The sequence below is a fragment of the Diabrotica virgifera genome, chromosome 3, assembly GCF_917563875.1.
Source record: "Diabrotica virgifera virgifera chromosome 3, PGI_DIABVI_V3a".
NCBI lineage: Eukaryota > Metazoa > Arthropoda > Insecta > Coleoptera > Chrysomelidae > Diabrotica > Diabrotica virgifera.
The window spans coordinates 213,560,076-213,580,660 of NC_065445.1; the positions used below are offsets into that span (position 1 = coordinate 213,560,076).

At 33.3% G+C, this 20,585-nt stretch overlaps 1 protein-coding gene across 1 annotated transcript in view; it reads left to right on the top strand.

Annotated features, from left to right (window-relative positions):
* The first annotated feature begins 791 nt into the window (after positions 1-791).
* LOC126881531 (zinc finger protein 271-like) overlaps positions 792-20,585 on the top strand; it is a 38,192-nt gene continuing 18,398 nt past the window's right edge. The window contains exon 1 of the mRNA XM_050645849.1: positions 792-1,350. Coding sequence (XP_050501806.1) covers positions 909-1,350 — 442 coding nt within the window. The 5' untranslated portion in view covers positions 792-908. The remainder of the gene's footprint in view (positions 1,351-20,585) is intronic.

Here is a 20,585-nt window from a genome sequence, read left to right on the forward strand (position 1 = left end):
AAACACCCTGAATTGATAAAGAACAAAAATCTAGTTGTTAAAGTAGCTAACTTTTTTTTATTATCCAACATAAACGAAATAATAAAAAAAACAGAATGTTATTAAGAAAACCAGAGTCTATAGTTGGGTTTTAATATATTATTATTATTATACAAAAAAAAACCAATAACAAGAATATGTGTAAAATACTTTATTTTAAATAAATAATATCTTATTTTAAATTATATACAATTATCGCTAGAAATAACTATAACAACAATTTCTCACATGGTTTGATGTGAAGTGTTGGGGTTTAGAATTAACTGCTTAGCAACAATATTATTACAGCGTATTGTTAAAGAATCAGGCTATAACATATTAAAAAAATCACTTGAATCGGCCAACAGGTTTAGTAAATATAAGACATCAAAAATGACAATAATTTTAAGTGGACGCATTTCTATATGCACGTAAGTTTATATAAAAATATATTATACTATAAAATATAGTATATAAAAATATATTATATTGAACTAAAATCATCTTAATACATACCATTTAATATTCTTTATAATTTGGAGCACGAAATATTGTAAAATGTTTGAGTTTTTCTGTAAATACAGTGAATATTATTTAAAAACATTTAAAAATAAATGAGAACTGTCAGAATTAACCGGTCTACGCTTAGATGTTGCCAAGTTTCAACTTCATGGCTTGTAAAGTAAAGGTGGCTATGGTTCTTGGAAGATATGTATTCTTTGACAGGAGGAAAATGTCGGTCCAAGTCTAGTGTCATAATGTCAATGTCAAATAAAAATAAGTCATTTGTCATGTCACAGAAAAAAATTAATTCATTTGTAATTTAATTTTAATAATACATTTTTGAATTTGGAAGTTTGGAACCAGTAATTTAGTTTAAATTCGACGAAATGGAGTTAAGTGGAGATTCTATAAAAAGAAAACAAAATGTTTTAATGTGTGACAAAGATGGAAATCCTCTAGAGCAACATGTTAATGCACAAGTAAAATCTGAACTGGAAGAATGCTTGTCTGAAAGTAATTACACACAGGATTCTTTATCAAACTCGTATTGTTCGGACGATATTAAAATAGAAGAACATGTATTACAATATGAAATAGATAGCCCATTCCCGGTCATCAAGCAAGAAGTTAAGACAGAAATAAAAAAAGAACTGGATGAACAAAATTTAGGAGTGAATCATGGTTGTGAAACTCAATATACGAAAGAATTAGACTCAGAAGAAGATGCAAAATTACAGATAGAAGCTTCGACTGAAATACATGAAAATCATGAAAAACATTGTAGAAGTATGAAAACATCAAAATTACTATCCAACATTGGCAAACAAAGTAAGTTTTGTACCTATAGGTATACTGTTACTAATAAACCAAGTATACAAATTATAGTGAGAATAAATCAGGTATAGGCAAAATCACTAACCATAAACATGAAATAATTTAGATATATAGCTTGTTTAACACCTTAGCTGCGTTACGAGACAAATAGACCTCGTATTACATTAACAGTTGGCTGCGTTGACTGTATCATAATACACAGTGGCAAATGAAGTTCATACATTCTCTTTGCCTTATCCCTATGGGGGTCGGCTTCCCTAATTGCATTTCTCCACACAATTCTATCTTGGGTCATATCTATATTAATCCCCTTTACCAACATTTCCTGCCTAATCGTGTCCCCCCAGGTCTTCTTTGGTCTTCCTTTCCTACTCCTTCCAGGGATCTACACTTCAGCAATTCTTTGTATTAGGTGATTAACGTCTCAACATTGAACATGACCAAACCATCTTAACCTATGATCTCTCATTTTGACATCAATTAATGCCACACCTAGACTTCCCTAATATACTCATTTTTAATTTTATCCTTTTTTGTCACTCCACTCATCCATCTAAGCATTCTCGTTTCCTTCATATGCATTAGCTGTTCCTCTTTCTTTTTCACTGCCAAACATACAGTTCTGTACATCACAGCCGGTCTTATGGCTGTTTTATAGAATTTTCCCTTCAGCTTTATTGGGATTTTTCTGTCACACAGCACACCACTCGCTTCCTTCCACTTCATCCATCCAGCCCTAATTCTACTGCATGCATCTGTTTCTCCAATACTGATCCTAGGTACTTAAAACTATTGCTTTTCACAATCATTTCAGCATCCAAAGATACCATTTTATTTGTAGTAACTCCATCTTTAAATGAACATTCCAAATAGTCTGTTTTTGTCTTGCTAAGTTTTAAACCTTTTTCCTACAAAGCTTGTCTCCACTGTTTAGGTTTTTGTTCTCTTTCAGTATTTCCTATTAACACTACATCATCAGCATACATTAAGCACCATGGAATGTTACCCTGTAGTTTCACTGATATCTGGTAGCTTAATTATTCTTCTTTCATGTTCAATTTGTAAAATTTCATTTGATCCATTAGTTGAAGAATTACATTAAAATAACTCAACCGTGCACTTCGCCGTACAATAGTTTACAGTGCACCAATGTTTGTGAGAAGGGGACTTTAGCGTTAAAAATAAAAAATTATAGAAGCTACAGATTTAATTTTAGAAAAATCTTTATATAAGGTTTTTTTTTGTAAAATTTTCTGAATTTTGCAATGTCAGTTTTTTCTAAAATTAGTATTTTCGGAGTTATTTAAAAAAACATCTAATTTCGCAGTTTATTTGTTTAATAAAAAATGAAGCACCCACTTCTCGAGTAGAACTTTTTGATATGTTGTTTATTAAACATTTCTTAATGAAATTACAAAAAGTTCTATCTTGTTTGATTTTTTCCGAAGTGAAAATCTATATATATCTAATTTCGAAACAACAAAATACGCTACTATAACCGCACAGCGTCTAGGATTGTGTCTGCTCTCAGACCAGTCACCAAAAATCGATGCTAGGTGTCTCTCGATTCAACGGTTGTAGACACTTCTGTCAAAACGGCTCCTACAAACCACACAAGCATTCGCACAATCAGATACACCGCAATCACTGATCAGTATTGTCCGGATTATAAGCATGACAGAAAGGTCAAAATAAGCACTTTATAAGCAAAAAATGTCGCAAAAATAAGCAAAGTTTTTGAGATAAGCAAGGTTCTAGAAAAAAACTTGTAAGTAAACATGGATATACTGATATAAATATGAATAAAGGACATTAACATTAAATTACATTTATTTTTAATTACTTATTGTATTATTAACAATAAATAAAAAATTACAAAAGAGTTAAACTATAATAATATAATAAAAAATCAAAAATTATTAACATAGATATTAATATATTTTTTATTCATGGCCAAAAACAATAATTAAAAATAATGTTTTTCAAAATTTTCTTATAAAAAACTATGTCTTCTATCTGTGTACATACAGTGAACACGTAAAGGTTGGAATAAATTCATTTTCTCGAGAATGGACGATTGTGAAAAAAATCCCGAAGCGGCTCAATTTTTATTTTTAAATTGCGACTTTTTGGCATATATATCATATTAGTGACATTACCCATTTGGGCGTAATGACGTCATCGATGATTTTTTTAAATGATAATAGGGGTCGTGTGATAGCTCATTTGAAAGGTAATTCAATTCTCTACTCAGTAGTATAAACATTAATATAATTATTTATACAGGGTGTGCAAAATTTTTTTTTTTTAATTCAATTTATTGATATAAAAGAATATGTGTAATTTATTTAGTTCAAAATACATTTTACTGCTATCAAAAAACAGGAAAAAATGTTTATCTGAAAAATTAAATACTTAGGAGTATTTTTTGACAAACACATGAAGTGGGAACCTCACATTGAATATATTTGTGGTAAATTAAGAAAAATTATGTACAAATTTTACATTTTAAGAAAATGTTTAACAAAGGATACTATCATAAATATATATAAAGCCCTAGTCGAATCTATCCTAACATATGGAATATGTACCTGGGGTGCAGGTTATTCTAACGTTCTATCCCCCTTAATAATAACACAAAAAACAATTTTAAAAATCATTTTATTTAAAAAGAAATGTTTTTCTTCAGAAGATTTGTTTATAGAAGCAAATGTAATGCAGATTTTTCAACTTTATATTAAAACCATTGTCAGACTCTATTGTAATAATAAGTTACCAAAACCCAGCTCAAACCATCAATTTCTAACTAGATTTACTACTAATAATATGTTAACGACTACTACACCAATATATTACACGGCTGTTCAAAAAAGCTTACTCTTCACAGCTCCAAAAATATTTAACTCTTTACCTCAAGAATTTAAAAATAAAAAATTTATTAAGATAAAGAAATCACTTTCTAGCTGGATAAAAAATATAAAAATAAATAACATATTCTAGTAATAATGTAAAACTTTATAGAACATAGACATAGTCTTTTGTAAATCTTTATTAGGTTAAGTGAATTTTCTCTTGTTTTCTTAATAATCAGTTACCTCCATTAGATTAATTTTATTGATTATAATAAATAGAATAAGTACACACACAAACAATATGTTCATCGTGTACTTAGCATCTAAGTTTTTGCATGTAAACTGATTTTTTCTTGAAATAAAATTATTTTTATTTATTTTTTATTTTTTTTATATAAATAAATATTGTTTTTTTTTGCTTAAATTCAATATTAAAGTAGCCACCCATCTGCCTTTTGAAAGTTTGAACATTAATTTAAGCGAAAAACAATGATTATTTTTCAAATAAACATTTTTTTCTGATTTTTGAGAGCAGTAAAATGTATTTTGAATTAAATAAATTGCACCGATTTTTCTATTTATGCCAATACATTTATTTATTTATTTATTTATTTTCAACGGGACACTGCCCAATAAGATTACAAGTTTATAAGTCCAATATACATAATACATGTGTCAATAATAATAAAACTACAGTAAAATAGTAATAATAAAACAATAATACAATAAAATATAAATATCACAAACTTAAACACATAAATCAGATTCATATATCACAATAATGAATATCCAACAACTACTCAAACAAACAAACGTCTGAGGCCAGAGATGAATTCAGACTTCGGTGCAAAGAAATCTAGATCAGGTTGAGTGTTTGCCCATCTTAGTGCTCGAGATAAAAAGTTGTTATATGCATAGTTGGTTCTATGGATAGGAACATAGAATGTTTGATTTAATCGAGTTCTGCGGAGAGGTACATGGAGACCAACCTGCTCAAGTAGCTGAGGACACAAAACTGTTGAATTAATTATGCCATAGAGCATCCTTGCATCCTTAATTACTCGTTGGTCACACAATGAGAGAATACCCAATTGGGTTTCAATTTGATAATACTTTAACTGATTTAACTCAAAAGGTATACCCAGTTTATATGCTATGTACCTTAGGAACTTGTGTTGGACTGTCTCGATTTTTGTTATGTAAATATTGTAAGATGGAGACCAAACACAAGAACAATACTCTAGATGAGGTCTAACTAAAGAACAATATAGTAATTTAATTGCATCAATATTCTGAAAGTCTCTAGTGCATCTTTTTATAAAACCAAGCATTTGTAAAGATTTGGAAATTTTTGATGTATAATGTGATTCAAATAAAAGTTTACAGTCTAAATTAATTCCCAAATCACGAATTTCAGTAACCCAGTCAACAGGAATATTCTGTATATTATAATTATATTCTATTGGGTCTCTCGATCGTCCAAAAGAAATAGCATGACACTTAGATTCATTCAGGGCCATGGCATTCAACATACACCACTCACTCAACCGATCAAGATCATGTTGAAGATTAATACAGTCTTCTGTATTGTTGATAATTGTATAGAACTTTAGATCATCTGCAAAAAGCAGAGGTGCACTGTGTCGGAAGCAGTGGTGTATATCATTGATGAATATGTTAAATAACAGGGGCCCCAAATGTGAACCCTGAGGTACTCCTGAATGAACCTTAATCTCACTGGAAACAAAATCCCTGATACGCACCATCTGAACTCGGTCAATCAAGTATGTTCTCAGCCACTCAAGAAGTGGACCATTAACACCCATTTGTTTAAGTTTAAATATTAAAATATTATGGTTGACCCGATCAAAGGCCTTGGAGAAATCGGTGTATAGCGCATGTACCCTACAACCCCTCTCCAATGCCATCCTCAGGAAGTCCACAAATACTAGTGTGTTACATTCGGTTGATCTGTTATTCCGAAATCCAAATTGTTGGTCTACTAGTTGTTTTTCAAGTGAAGCTTTAAGATAGTCACATACAAAACATTAAAATATCTTTGGTATTACACTAATTATACTAATGGGCCTGTAATTATTCACCAATGAATTATCTCCCGCTTTATAAATTGGTGTTAAAAAACTATTTTTCCAACATTCTGGAAATTCACCTGTATTTAAGGATAGATTAAAGATGTGAAAAAGAGGTCTGGATAATATAAAACAACAGTTCTTGAGAAAGCTAGGAGGCAATCCATCAGGACCAGGACCCTTATTCGCATCCAGTTCTGATAATTTTAGATAAATATCAGATATAGTTATGTTGAAACCAGTCAGATTAGTAAGACCAAATGTAGGTGAGTCACTGGGTATGACACATATTTGAGTGGAATATACTGTAGAAAAATATTCTGCAAAAAGATTTACAATATCTGGTCCATGACCGGATTCAACACCACCATACCTCAACACAGCGGGCATAGAGGGCTTTCCTCTCCGTGAATTCACAAACGACCAAAATCCCTTCAAATTATTTCTTATTGATAATTCTGTTAAGTAAATATGATTTCTGTAGCTTTCAGCTTTTAACAATTTACAATTAGCCCTCAGCTGTGAAAAAGTCTGATAATCCAGAACTGATTTAGATAAAAGATATTTTTTGTGAGCTTTCTTTTTCTCAACTATCCGGTTCTTTAACTCTAAAGAGAACCAAGGAGGGAATCTACGTTTTGAATACCTTTTTAGGGGGATGAATAATTCTATAGCTAAGTAAACTATATCATAGAAAATATTTACAATTTGATTCAGTGTTTTTCCTAAAAATAAATTATCCCAACAGAACTGTGACAAAAAATCAGTTATTTTCACATAGTCAGCCGACTTGAAGTCCCTATAAAAACTATCACTAACCAAACCACCATCATTGGGGCGCCTTTTGGTCATCTTTATCTCAAATTCCAGGGGTGGGTGATGCATACCCTCCCTCAAAAGAGCTTCATTAGCTCTGGACACAGTTACATCAGCATCATCGACCAACACCAAGTCCAGAATATTACCAGTTGCATTCACAATAGTATTGGACTGAAACAAATTGTGGTATGCACACATACCAGTCACAACCTGCAGGGCTTCAACTTCAGAAGCTGTGGCACCTGGCAGAGGAATTGTTGAAGAGCACATATCATTTGAAAACCATTCGCAGTTTGGTAAATTGAAGTCAGCAGCCAGATAATAGTGTGCAGATGGATAATCTTCGGCTATTTTTTCCAGGGTTTCACAAAATATGGAATATTTGTCCAATGTAGACTTAGGTGGAAAATATGCTGTTCCTATAATAAACTGATTTGCACCTTCGGTCACCAAGACAAAAAGCTGTTCGATTGTCCCGTTAACTTTTAAAGATCTACTGCTTAAGCCCTTATGAACTGCAATAAGGACTCCACCACCTCTTGAGAATGAACTTGTTTCACTGGAGCGATCAGTTCTATATACGTTGAGGTCAAACAACTGCAGCTCTTCATCGGCATAGTTACATGTCAACCAGGTCTCGTTGAATATGATGATACTGTAGTGAGAATAGGAAACATTCATAAACAAATGGTCAAGCTTAGTTCTGAGACCTCCTACATTTTGGAAATAAACCCACAGTCCAGAGGAAGACTGTGTTAGTTTTTTGACATTATTCTAGGAGTGCCATTTAAGTACTTGATAAATAAGTTTTGTTCGCCCTTTCTCTCTCTTTCCTTAAGTTCACTCTTGACAGTGTTTAATGCTGTTCTCTGGTGTGGGGTAAGATCTGAATCGATAAAAATCTTTAGTGACCTATCAATATTTCTTCTGTTTCTGAGTATTGCCAGATAGTCTTTATGATTACGAAGGACAATTCTATATGAACGGTATCCATTTTTGTTCTTTTTTCCAATTCATACGGCCTCAGCAATATCAATGGCTGAGTTCATTAATCCAGACAAGAGGTCTGTGGCTTTGTTTAAATCGTCATCCTCACCATACTCAGGCATATTAAAAATCATAATGTTGTTGGATCTTTTCTGTCTCTCGATCATTTCACTTAACACTGATTGGTCTGTTGTGATTTGTTCAGTAGGTTCAGTTGTTTGAGCAACTCTTATATCTTTCAAACTGGATATTTCAGATCGAATTTCAGATTTAAGTTCATTAAAGCTTACCTGAAAAGAGCCATTCAAAGAGTCCAACTCACTTCTAAAAGACTTTATTTGTTCAATCATGTCCATGGCCTGATTATTAATAAGTTGTTCCACCTTTTGTTCAAGAGAACTTATTTGTTTCTTCATCATAGGAATCATTTTGATTCCATCCTCACAGGATTCGCAAAAAAGTTTAAGGACTCTTCTACCCTTCAACTCCAACACCCTGATTTCTGATGCTGTCAGATTGGCACATTGATGATGAATATTTTGATCGCAACCATCACAAACCCAACATTCACCACCACTGACATCCAACAAACATTTTGTGCATGACATATTTAAAAGTTTAGATCAAGCACTGGCCTATCTTCAAAATATATTATTTGTAGAAGTACTGATAACTTTTTATGAAGAGTACTTAAGTTTTTGTTGAACTCAATTAGGAGAATATGTGCTTCTAATTGCAAATAAATGCAATTTCTGAAACATTCACTAATAAAAATGAAAGATAACTTACAGATTAATAGGGTCTGAACTTTTACGGATTTTTTGATATAAAACAACACATTAAACACTAATAAATATCACTTAAATTGTACATCATTAACAGAGCAGGAAAATATGTGCTTTCGCCAGTAATTATTGAAACTGATCGATTTAATTCAAAAAAAAATTTTTTTACACCCTGTGTAAATAATTATGGTAATGTTTATACTACTGCATAGAGAATTGAATTACCTTTCAAATGAGCTATCACATGACCCCTATTCTCATTTAAAAAAATCATCGATGACGTCATCACGCCCAAATGGGTGACGTCACTAGTATGATATAGATGCCAAAATGTCGTAATTTAAAAATAAAAATCGACCTGTCTCGAGATTTTTTCCCAAAATCGTCCATTCTCGAGAAAATGAATTTATTCCAACCTTTACGTGCTCACGGTATATTTATATGTAGAAAAAGTTCTTTCAACATCTACAGATGTGATTGGTGCGTATTTACAGTTGAGTCCGCGAGTCTTTACCCGTGCCTCATTAATACCTGGTGAGATAAAACACATACTTTTTATTTAGCATCATTCCCTTGCACGCATGAAATTAATGACAAACCAGCTGCCGCCTGTTATTTCAGTAAAAACACATGTTATTTTTATAAACGATTAAGACTCAGTGTATTGAAAAGAGATAGGTACAAAGAAAGACGATTGGGGATGTCTTCACATATTTTAAGTACAATTTCTGACGTTTTGGTTTGTTTACTTTTGTGGCTGTCAGTTTGTTGATTTTTTTGCTGTTATTTTGTCGAGTTTTTACATTTTGAAGTTTCTTATAGTATACAAACAGTTGTTTTCATATCTAATTTTATATTGGAGTTAGAAATTTTGTGATAAGTTTATGTTACTTTAAAATAAATTTTGACGACGTACAAAGCTAACCTCATTGTTGACACAGTTGAATGCTTGTGTTTAAGGTTCCGCCAAAGTGAATAAAATAACAAAAAGAAAATATGTTATTGAATTTTTTTATAAATTGTTTATTTATTTATTATTCAATGATAATAAAATAATTTATTAAGCTACTTCAAATGTAGCTGTAATGATGCACCAAAATTTTAAAGCAAAACTTAAATTTGACATTCTATTTATTTGATAACGTCAAATTTTATAATAACCCGTGATCGGAATAATATCCATTTGCCGTTGCGTTCAATAAATTTCCGACTTATTTCGTATGCTTTAAATGATGACGCACGGGTAAAGACTCGCGGACTCAACTGTAAATTTAGACAAATGTACTGATACTGAAAAGTATTTTACAACAATATAATAAAGGGTACCCCCCGTAAGATAGGCAAAATGCCCTCACTCCCAGAATTCAATTTTTTATATTTTTTTACGTTCTATGCGATTAAAAAATGAGATTATGCGGATTTTTAGTTCGCCACCCCCTTACCCCTCCCCCCACAGCCAAAAACGTAGATTTTTAGATTTAATTTTTTTAGTTGGGTGACAATTGATTTAAAATGTTGTTCTGAAGCTATTTCCTTGTGGCATTTTTATGATTAATTATTTATATGGGAAATAAGCCACAATTAAAATGAAAAAAATAATTTTATTAACGTTTCGACGCCCAAATCGGGTGCCGTTGTCAAAATACAAAATATTACTAAAATAAACTAAAGTGTTGTTGCTAAGCAAAAAAAATTCTTCTAATAATTTATTTAATCTCACTCATTTATATTGGCAATTCAGACATATATTATACATTTTAAAGTAGAAGACTTTAAAATGATATTGCCAATATTTTATGAGTTGCGTTCCTGGGACGACTTACTGAAAGATAGTTCATTCGATTACATGAAATTAACCCCAACTCAAGAATATCCGTCATAAAAAATTATAGCATGTGATATGTCTTTAAAAAGACAACCAAATGCAACGACAGTAAAATTCTCGCGTTAGAGACTTCATAGTAAATCACAAGGGAAAACCAGGAAAAACTCTGTGATACTATCCCGACATCGTAAGTATTTGGTCTTACATTAATTTACTCTCAAAAAATAATACCAAATTCTGACTTGTAACATGTTTAAATTATAAATATTATTAATAATACTAGATATATAAGTAATACTAAAATATAAAATATGTACTAGCTCGATATTATTGACTTACTAATCTTGGTATTTTCTTTCTATTGACTTCCTCTTTCAGTATGGGTAACCACATCCTACTGCATTCTACCGAGGAATTTGCGACACAATTGGTTTCATTTAGCATAATTAGAGCCGCTTCTTTGATTTTTCTCTTTTTACTATCTGATTCTTTCAGGACTATACTTGAATCTCTCCACTGAACTCTATGTTCATTATCCCATGCGTGTTGACATATTTGAGATCTCTCAAATTCTCTATTTTTAATATAAGATTGATGTTCACTTATTCTAACGTCTAATGGTCTTGATGTCTCACCTAAATAAAATTGTTCGCATTCACAAGGTATTTTATAAATGCAATTTTTTGTTCTTTCTTGATCATTGTTAGGTTTAGTTTTAGATAGAATAGATCTCAATGTGTTTGTTGTTTTGAATGTTGTTGAAATGTTGAATTTATTTCCTATTGTTTTAAGTTTCTCGGATAGTCCTTTTATATATGGTATTGATATTTTCCTCGTATTATTTCTGGTGAATGTTGTAGGATCCCATTGTATTATTTATTATATTTTATAGAATGTATTATTTCAACAACATTCAAAACAACAAACACATTGAGATCTATTCTATCTAAAACTAAACCTAACAATGATCAAGAAAGAACAAAAAAATTGCATTTATAAAATACCTTGTGAATGCGAACAATTTTATTTAGGTGAGACATCAAGACCATTAGACGTTAGAATAAGTGAACATCAATCTTATATTAAAAATAGAGAATTTGAGAGATCTCAAATATGTCAACACGCATGGGATAATGAACATAGAGTTCAGTGGAGAGATTCAAGTATAGTCCTGAAAGAATCAGATAGTAAAAAGAGAAAAATCAAAGAAGCGGCTCTAATTATGCTAAATGAAACCAATTGTGTCGCAAATTCCTCGGTAGAATGCAGTAGGATGTGGTTACCCATACTGAAAGAGGAAGTCAATAGAAAGAAAATACCAAGATTAGTAAGTCAATAATATCGAGCTAGTACATATTTTATATTTTAGTATTACTTATATATCTAGTATTATTAATAATATTTATAATTTAAACATGTTACAAGTCAGAATTTGGTATTATTTTTTGAGAGTAAATTAATGTAAGACCAAATACTTACGATGTCGGGATAGTATCACAGAGTTTTTCCTGATTTTCCCTTGTGATTTACTATGAAGTCTCTAACGCGAGAATTTTACTGTCGTTGCATTTGGTTGTCTTTTTAAAGACATATCACATGCTATAATTTTTTATGACGGATATTCTTGAGTTGGGGTTAATTTCATGTAATCGAATGAACTATCTTTCAGTAAGTCGTCCCAGGAACGCAACTCATAAAATATTTGCAATATCATTTTAAAGTCTTCTACTTTAAAATGTATAATATATGTCTGAATTGCCAATATAAATGAGTGAGATTAAATAAATTATTAGAAGAATTTTTTTTGCTTAGCAACAACACTTTAGTTTATTTTAGTAATATTTTGTATTTTGACAACGGCACCCGATTTGGGCGTCGAAACGTTAATAAAATTATTTTTTTCATTTTAATTGTGGCTTATTTCCCATATAAATAATTAATTGATTTAAAAATTTCAAAAAATTCACACGTGTAGCTGAAGGTTTTACAAAACATGTCCATTTTTTATGAACCAAAAAAATAAAAAAGGAATTTTGAGATCATATGTACACTCGACCTATGGGTCCATAAATAATAGACATGTTTTGTAGAAGCCTCATAAAATTTTTAAATTAATTGCAACTTAACTAAACAAAAAAAAAATAGAAAAACTGACGTTTTTGTGGGGTAGGGGAAGGGGGTGGTGGGCTAAAAATGCGATGCGTCGTAGTTTTTATTCACATATAACGTAAAGAAATGAAAAAAATATTAAGACTATCGATCTCAAAAAATAGCATTAAACCCGCAAAAACCCTTACAAAACTTAAAAAAATGGTTTTTGGGGGGTTTAAAAGTGTTTGGCCTAATTTTTGAGTATTATAAAATACTCAGTCATTTCAAGTTATACATAATTTATCAACAAAACCTTGAGTTGATCTATTTTGAAGTCTATAAAATGGAGAAAATCCCCAAAAACCCCCTAAAAAAAAACAGTTTTCCGGATTTTTCAAGATGGCGCAGTTGACGGAAAAATCTGAAAAAAATCAGAGGGATAGTTTTTGATAAAATACACAAAATTAAAAAAACATTGGACCTGCAGCCATCTCCAACAAAAAGTTACAAGCTTTAAAAAAATATAAAATAAATTTGAGGTTATGTACACTCGACCTACGGGTTCATAAAAATGGACATGTTTTGTAAAAGCTTCAGCTACATGCGTAAATTTTTTGAAATGTTTAAATCAATTGCAACCCAACTAAAAAAAAAATAAATCTAAAAATCTATGTTTTTGGCTGTGGGGGGAGGGGTTAGGGGGGTGGTGAGCTAAAAATCCGCATAATCTCATTTTTTAATCGCATAGAACGTAAAAAAATTAAAAAAATTGAATTCTGGGAGTGCGGGCATTTTGCCTATCTTCCCTTTTGGGCTGTCCGCAGACAAATATTAGTTTATTACATGGACAGATGTAACGATGGGTTTCCCCGTTTATCTCATAAGCCTAAGGGATTCAAATTCTTATGGTTTATTGAATTATTAGAGTTTTATAGCTCTGTATACTTCATAGAATTTTGGTTAAGACAGGAAGTACAATATACATGAAATTTAACTATAGTTTATCATAACAAGTAAAATAAACAAAGATAAGCAACGTATCTTTAAAATAAGCATTTTTACTGAAACCCTATTATAAGCAAAAAAAGCAAAATGCTTATAATCCGGACTTTACTGATCAGCTACAGAGTTGTCAGATGTGATTTTATAAATTCCTCACTTAGAACTGAAATTCCCTCAAATTGAAGCTCAAATTCCCCAAATTTTAATTTTGCTGCATTTTAATAAATTGGTAGTCAAATGTAGAGAACAGTAAACCAATAATTATATTACTTATCAAACAGAGGGCACTGGGATATATTTCATAGGTCCTATTGTCTTCGACACCTAGAAGCGTCTGACCCGGAACGGGCGGCTTCAAACAGCGTCGGTACTCACAATGAGCGACTGAATTAAAAACTCACCAACCCGCCTTGCCAGCGTGGTGTTTCAAGGCAAATACCTCCCAACAAAATGTCAAATTTTAAAACAAAAGCGGATTTACCCCAGGTGAGTATAGCGAGAAATCGAAACTCTCACACTGATTTATCAGTCTGTCCCAAAAATTCTGGGGAGGGGGGACAAAAAACTGACGACGCGAAAGACAAAAACCTCTAACACTCTTTATCTGTACCTACAATGCCAGAGCATTATTATCTGCAGAAAAAGTCACTGAAATGGAAATCGAGATGTCAAAAGTAAAATGGGATATCATTGGAGTCAGTGAAGTAAGACGACATGGAGAAAACCTGACAACACTAAAATCAGGGCATATATTTTATAGTATAGGTAGTGAAACCGAATCAATCGGTGGAGTCGGATTCTTTATTCTCTTTAAAGAGTAGCCTATTTAATCGTAAAGCTAAACCAAAGGTATAAAATAAAGATTATTCAGGTATACGCACCAACAACGGACCATCCGGATGAGGAGATTGAAGACTTCTACGATGACATCTCAACGGCACTGAAAGAAACACCAACACACTACACCATTATATGCGGCGACTTTAACGCAAAGATCGGTCTAAAGCAGGATGAACAGGAAACAGCTCTAGGTAAATTTGGATCCAAAGGCAGAAACGAGCGTGGACAAACACTACTAGAATTTCTATTACAACAAAATCTATACCAGATGAATAGTTTCTTCTCTAAAAAAGATCACAGAAGATGGACGTGGAAAAGCCCAGATGGTAAGACCAGAAACGAGATAGACTACATAATCAGTGACAAAAAATATATATTCAACGATGTCACAGTCCCTAATAGTTTTACCACAGGCAGCGATCATAGAATGGTAAGAGCCAAACTAAAATTAGACTTAATAACAGAAAGATCCAAAATTATTAGGAAGAAAGCCAACCCAATATGGAACGACCCAACGAATTTAAATAAATACCAAGGCAATATCAATAAAATCCTACAAAAAAAACGAATGCATGAATAGTGTAAATGCACTAAACGAAAATATCGTAGAAGCTATTCGAGAGGCTCAAGTAAAATGCTGCCCTAAAAGACGCCAAGACGAAAAAATAACCATTGAAACAAAGCAACTAATGGAAACTAGAAGAAAAATCAAAGGAAACGAAAGCATTGACGAAGAGGAACTGCGAAAAATAAACAAAGAAGTATCAAAAGCTATAAGGAAAGATTTAAGGAAATTTAAGAATGAAAAAGTCCAGCGAACTATAGAAGAGAATAAAAGTCTAAAAGTTCTGAGAAGACGGCTAAACAATGGAAAATGCGAAATACGCAAACTAAAGAACAAAGAAGGAGTCCCCACATCAAATAGAGAAGAACTACTACACATAGTTGAAAACTTCTATCAAGAACTATAGGTACACAAGCCAAAGAGAAGACCAACAGAATTTGGAAGCCGCCCCATCACGCCAAATTATCAACCAGGGTTCAGAGCTCATGCCAGAGATCACACTAAGCGAAATCCAGGACGCAATGAAAAATATGAAAAACAACAAAGCGCCAGGCGAAGATGGAGTAGTAATAGAAGCTACAAAGATGGGTGGACGTGCCCTTCTCAACCAAATAAAAATTTTGTTTAACCTTTGTCTAACAGATTGTTGCATACCGGAAAAATGGAACAATGCAGTAACAATTTTACTACACAAGAAAGGAGACAAGGCGCCCCTAGAAAACTATAGACCAATCAGCTTATTGAACCACATCTATAAAATGTTTACCCGAATAATTACGACAAGACTAGAAAAAAAGTTAGATTTCTAGTTACCAGCCCGGAGAACAAGCTGGCTTCCGCTCAAAATTCGGAACAAACGATCACCTACAAACAGTAAAAACCTTAATAGAAAAGTCTATAGAATATAACAGACCACTGGTACTTATCTTCGTAGACTTTCACAAAGCCTTCGACACTGAGGAATTAGACAGCATTATAACTGCTCTGAACAATAGTAGAATATATTACAGGTTTACAAAGTTAGTGCAAACATTATACCTAAACGCCACAAAGCGTGTAAAACTACATTATACCACCAGAGAAATTCATATCAAGTGGGTTGTGAGACAGGGCGACACTCTCACCTAAACTATTTATAGCGGTCCTCGAATACGCCTTTAAAATGCTAAAGTGGGAAAATAGAGGAATAAAAATAGATGGAGAAATGCTCAATCATATGCGTTTTGCCGACGATATAGTACTTATTGCCGAAGATCTGGGTGAAGCGCAACAAATGCTACTAGAATTAGAAAACGTATCTTCAACAATATGTCTAAAAATGAACATCAGTAGGACCAAATTTATGACAAATTTAGTTCCCAGCGAACACCTAACCATTCAAAATCAAGTGGTAGAATTGACAGAAAACTACATATATCTCGATCATGAAATCAGAATATGCAAGGACAATCAGACCTGCGAATTTCAACGACGAATAACACTTGCGTGGGCGGCGTATGGTTCACTAAGATACATCTTTAAGAGCAACATCCCGACAGCTATGAAACGGAAGACATTTGACCAATGCGTTCTTCCTATTATGACATATGGAGCAGAAACTCTCACGCTCACTAAAACAACAGCACTAAAAATGCGAGTGGCACAAAGGCGCATGGAAAGATCGATTCTCGGCGTGACAAAATAAGGAACCAAGACTTAAGGAAAAGAACAGGTATCACTGATGTCGTTGAACGTATAGCCGAGCTGAAATGGAATTGGGCAGGTCACATAGCGAGACTGAAAGACTCAAGATGGACCAGAAAACTAATTGATTGGCGCCCAAGAGAAGACAAACGCACCACAAATACGCTGGATGGACGACATTAACCGAATATCCAAGAAATGGCAACAAGAAGCACAGAACCGTGAAGAGTGGCGAAGAATGGGAGAGACCTATGTCCAGCAGTGAACAGAAGAGGTGGCTTGATGATGATGATGATTGTTTTCGACTATATGAGAGTATAATATAAAGTTCTATGTACATTAGCAAAATAATTTACCATGACCCCTTAAAATCATCCATAATTTTCCCCCACAGCCATTTCTGCTTAAAAAAATTCCCCTAGACGCTTTCAAATTACCCCAAAATTGTAGGAAAAGAGCCCAATCTGACAAACCTGTTCAGCGACGATCTTTCAGCAATTAACGCGCCAGCCGCTCCAGTAAAAACGTATCTTAGCCCCGGCGCATATTGAACCTAAGCGAGTCACAACCTGCGCCGGTGGGACGGGTGACCTGTGCAGTTATTTTTCTAGCGTACCGCATATTAAACACAAGCTAACCCGACCATCGGCTGTCGCCGTAACGAATAGAGACGGGCAAAATAAGTGCAAATGTGTAACGGTTACTATTGATACCGGTTCTCAGTGGTACTGAGTACAAATACTGATTACAAAATACTGATGTATCTGATCCTTGTACTGAATTGAGTAGGCAACTAAAAAACGGTAGTTCCGTACATGTAACTAGTAACGTTTTTTTTTTTTTTTTTTTTTTGGTTTATTGGCTTTGGGAGGAACCCGTTTTGCCACGAAAATTTATAACATCATTTAAAAGACTATACATATAACTGAACACAATTTGGTACAAATACAATTTTTACAAATCTGTACATATAAATACAGTAACTGAATACAATTATTTGGTACAAATACAGTTTTTACAAATCTATACATATATATTTAATACCTAACTGAATAAAATTTGGATTGGTTGATACAGACCTAAAAGTTGAGGAAATTATAAGCGTCTCCTCGTACGACCTAAAAAGTTACAAAAAATAGCTCTTCGGGATTATGGATGCACTCCAGCATAATGGAAAGATAATTTTGAGGAAACGGGATTTTTAGTTTCGTTAGTTCCGTAATAAGGTAAGAGGTGGCATTAGAATTATGACTGCATTGAAAAATCCAGTGATTAAAGTCGTCAAAACTGTCACTGCAGTCACAGAGGGGGGATGTGGCCAATTTCATCTTATAAAGCTTAGAGTTGACTGCTCCGTGTCCAAAGAGGCACCTAATGTATTTGGTGTTAATTTTTCTATTGGGATGGCTTCTTTTAGCAAGCTTTGTAGAAGGAAGTGTTGGAAAAAGCGTGCAGTACTGAAATGCATTGTTAGATCTAATTGTTGTCCATTTGTCTGCCCATTTAGTTCTTAAGTTTTGCTTACATATAAATAATGCGTCTTGTAGCGTTAATTCGGGGGCTTGTTTGTCATCAGTGATAGCTCTTTTTGCCAGTTTGTCAGCTGTTTCGTTTCCCGTTATGGAGGAATGCCCTTTGGCCCATATGAAGAATGTATTTATCTGTTTATAATCTAAGGCTCTTAAGGTTGTCAAAATTTCCACGATTATTGAGTTATTGTATATGGAGGTAACCGGGTACACCAGAGCTGATAAAACAGATTTCGAATCCGATATTATAGCCAAGTTTGACAAGGGTAGCAGTGAATTGTTTGCCCAATCCAAAGCCTTAAATATAGCAAGTGCCTCTGCTGTAAAGATTGTAGAGTTTTTGTTTAGTTTAAACAACAAACTTTCGTTTGTGTTTTCCCTGTACACTGCACATCCTGTTCCAGTAGGGGATTTGGATCCGTCTGTAAAAAATTTATGTACATTACCTAATTTCTCTAATTCTATTTGCATAGATATGTTATTAATTGCTGGGTTATCATTATATTCTGGAAAAATAATATTTGGTTGTGTAAGACATATATCGAATTTAGCCGTGAAGAACGGCAAACCAGAATCATCACGTAGTTCGATGTTTGAGACTGTTGCAAATGCATCAGCTAGAGGGGGACAGTTTCTGTTGTGCCAGTATTTATTAGTGTAGCTATATGCAGTTAAGATGCCTAAATTTTTAATAAGGTCGTTGTGTGTAAATCGTTTTTGTTTAACGACGAATTTTTCAGCTAGTAACTGTCGTCGAAGTTGCAGGGGGGGTTCGCCACACTCTGCAAGGAGCGCAGCTGTGGGAGTGGATTTAAATGCACCAAGAACAATGCGTAGAGCCTTGAACTGTACCCTATCTATTTGTGAAAGTCTGGAATTAGTGGCTGATCCATACAAGAAACAACCATAATCTAGGATAGATCGAGTGTACGCTCGGTAGAAAATCAAGTTAATGTTAGGGTCAGCGCCCCAATGATATCTGTTAATTGCTCTTAGGATATTAAGACTTTTTTCACTTTTCTTAATGCATCTTGATATGTGATCAGACCAGGTCAGTTTGCAATCAAATGTGATACCCAAATATGTGTATGTTTTGCAAACAGGTATAGTGTGATTTTGAATTGTAAGGCTATTAAGTTCTGGCAATTGGTGTCTGGTAAAAAATACAATAGCAGATTTATGAGGTGATATTTCAAATCCCTGTTCAGGAAAGTATTTAAAGCAGCAATGCACTATATACTTAAGATTACTAACACATTGAGAGTAGTTTTTATGAGTAGTGTATATAGAAAAATCGTCAGCCTATTGTAAAATTCTTGCGTTCATACCAAGGTTGTGAACATCGAGGGTATAGATATTAAATAGAAGCGGGCTCAACACCGACCCCTGTGGCAGACCAGAGTTAACCTCTCTAGGACCTAGAGTATTTGTATTGCATTTTATAAAGATCTGTCGTCTGAGGAACATATTAATAAGAACAAATGCAAATTGTGGTGGTATATGGATGTATGTTAGCTTTTCATATAAACAATCCAACAGCACGCTTTCATAAGCACTAGAGATATCTAAAAATAAGGCAGCTGAATAATGGTTTTCTGAAAAAGCCAACTGAATTTCCGTTGCAAGATTGGCTGCACAGTCGAGAGTACCTTTACCTCGCCGAAAACCAAACTGGGATTGGGGGAGGATGTTATTATTTTCTAACCACCATTCTAATCTGAGTTTGATAATTCTTTCCAAAGTTTTTAATACACAAGACATTAGAGAAATGGGTCGCAGAGCTTTGTTGTCACTGACCTTAGGAATAGGAATAATTAGACACTGTTTTAGTGAGGGGTAATCCGTATCTCCTGAAAGTATATTGTTATATATTTTGCAAAGAAAGTGTTTCGCCGAGTCAGGGAGCTTTTTAATCATCATGTAATTGATGCCATCTAAGCCTGGAGCGGTAAGTTTTGACGATTTGATATTAAGTTCTAACTCTCTTAGTGTAACTGGGGCTAGAAGAGAACGATCATGATTACTGGTGGGTGTGTAGTGAATGTAAGGACTAACAAAACTTGGAGCTAATTTATGAAAAAGTATTTCCGCCTCATCTTCTTCACATGGTTGGATATCATTTTTCTTCTTTTGAAATCTATTAATCCGGCGCCAAATTTCC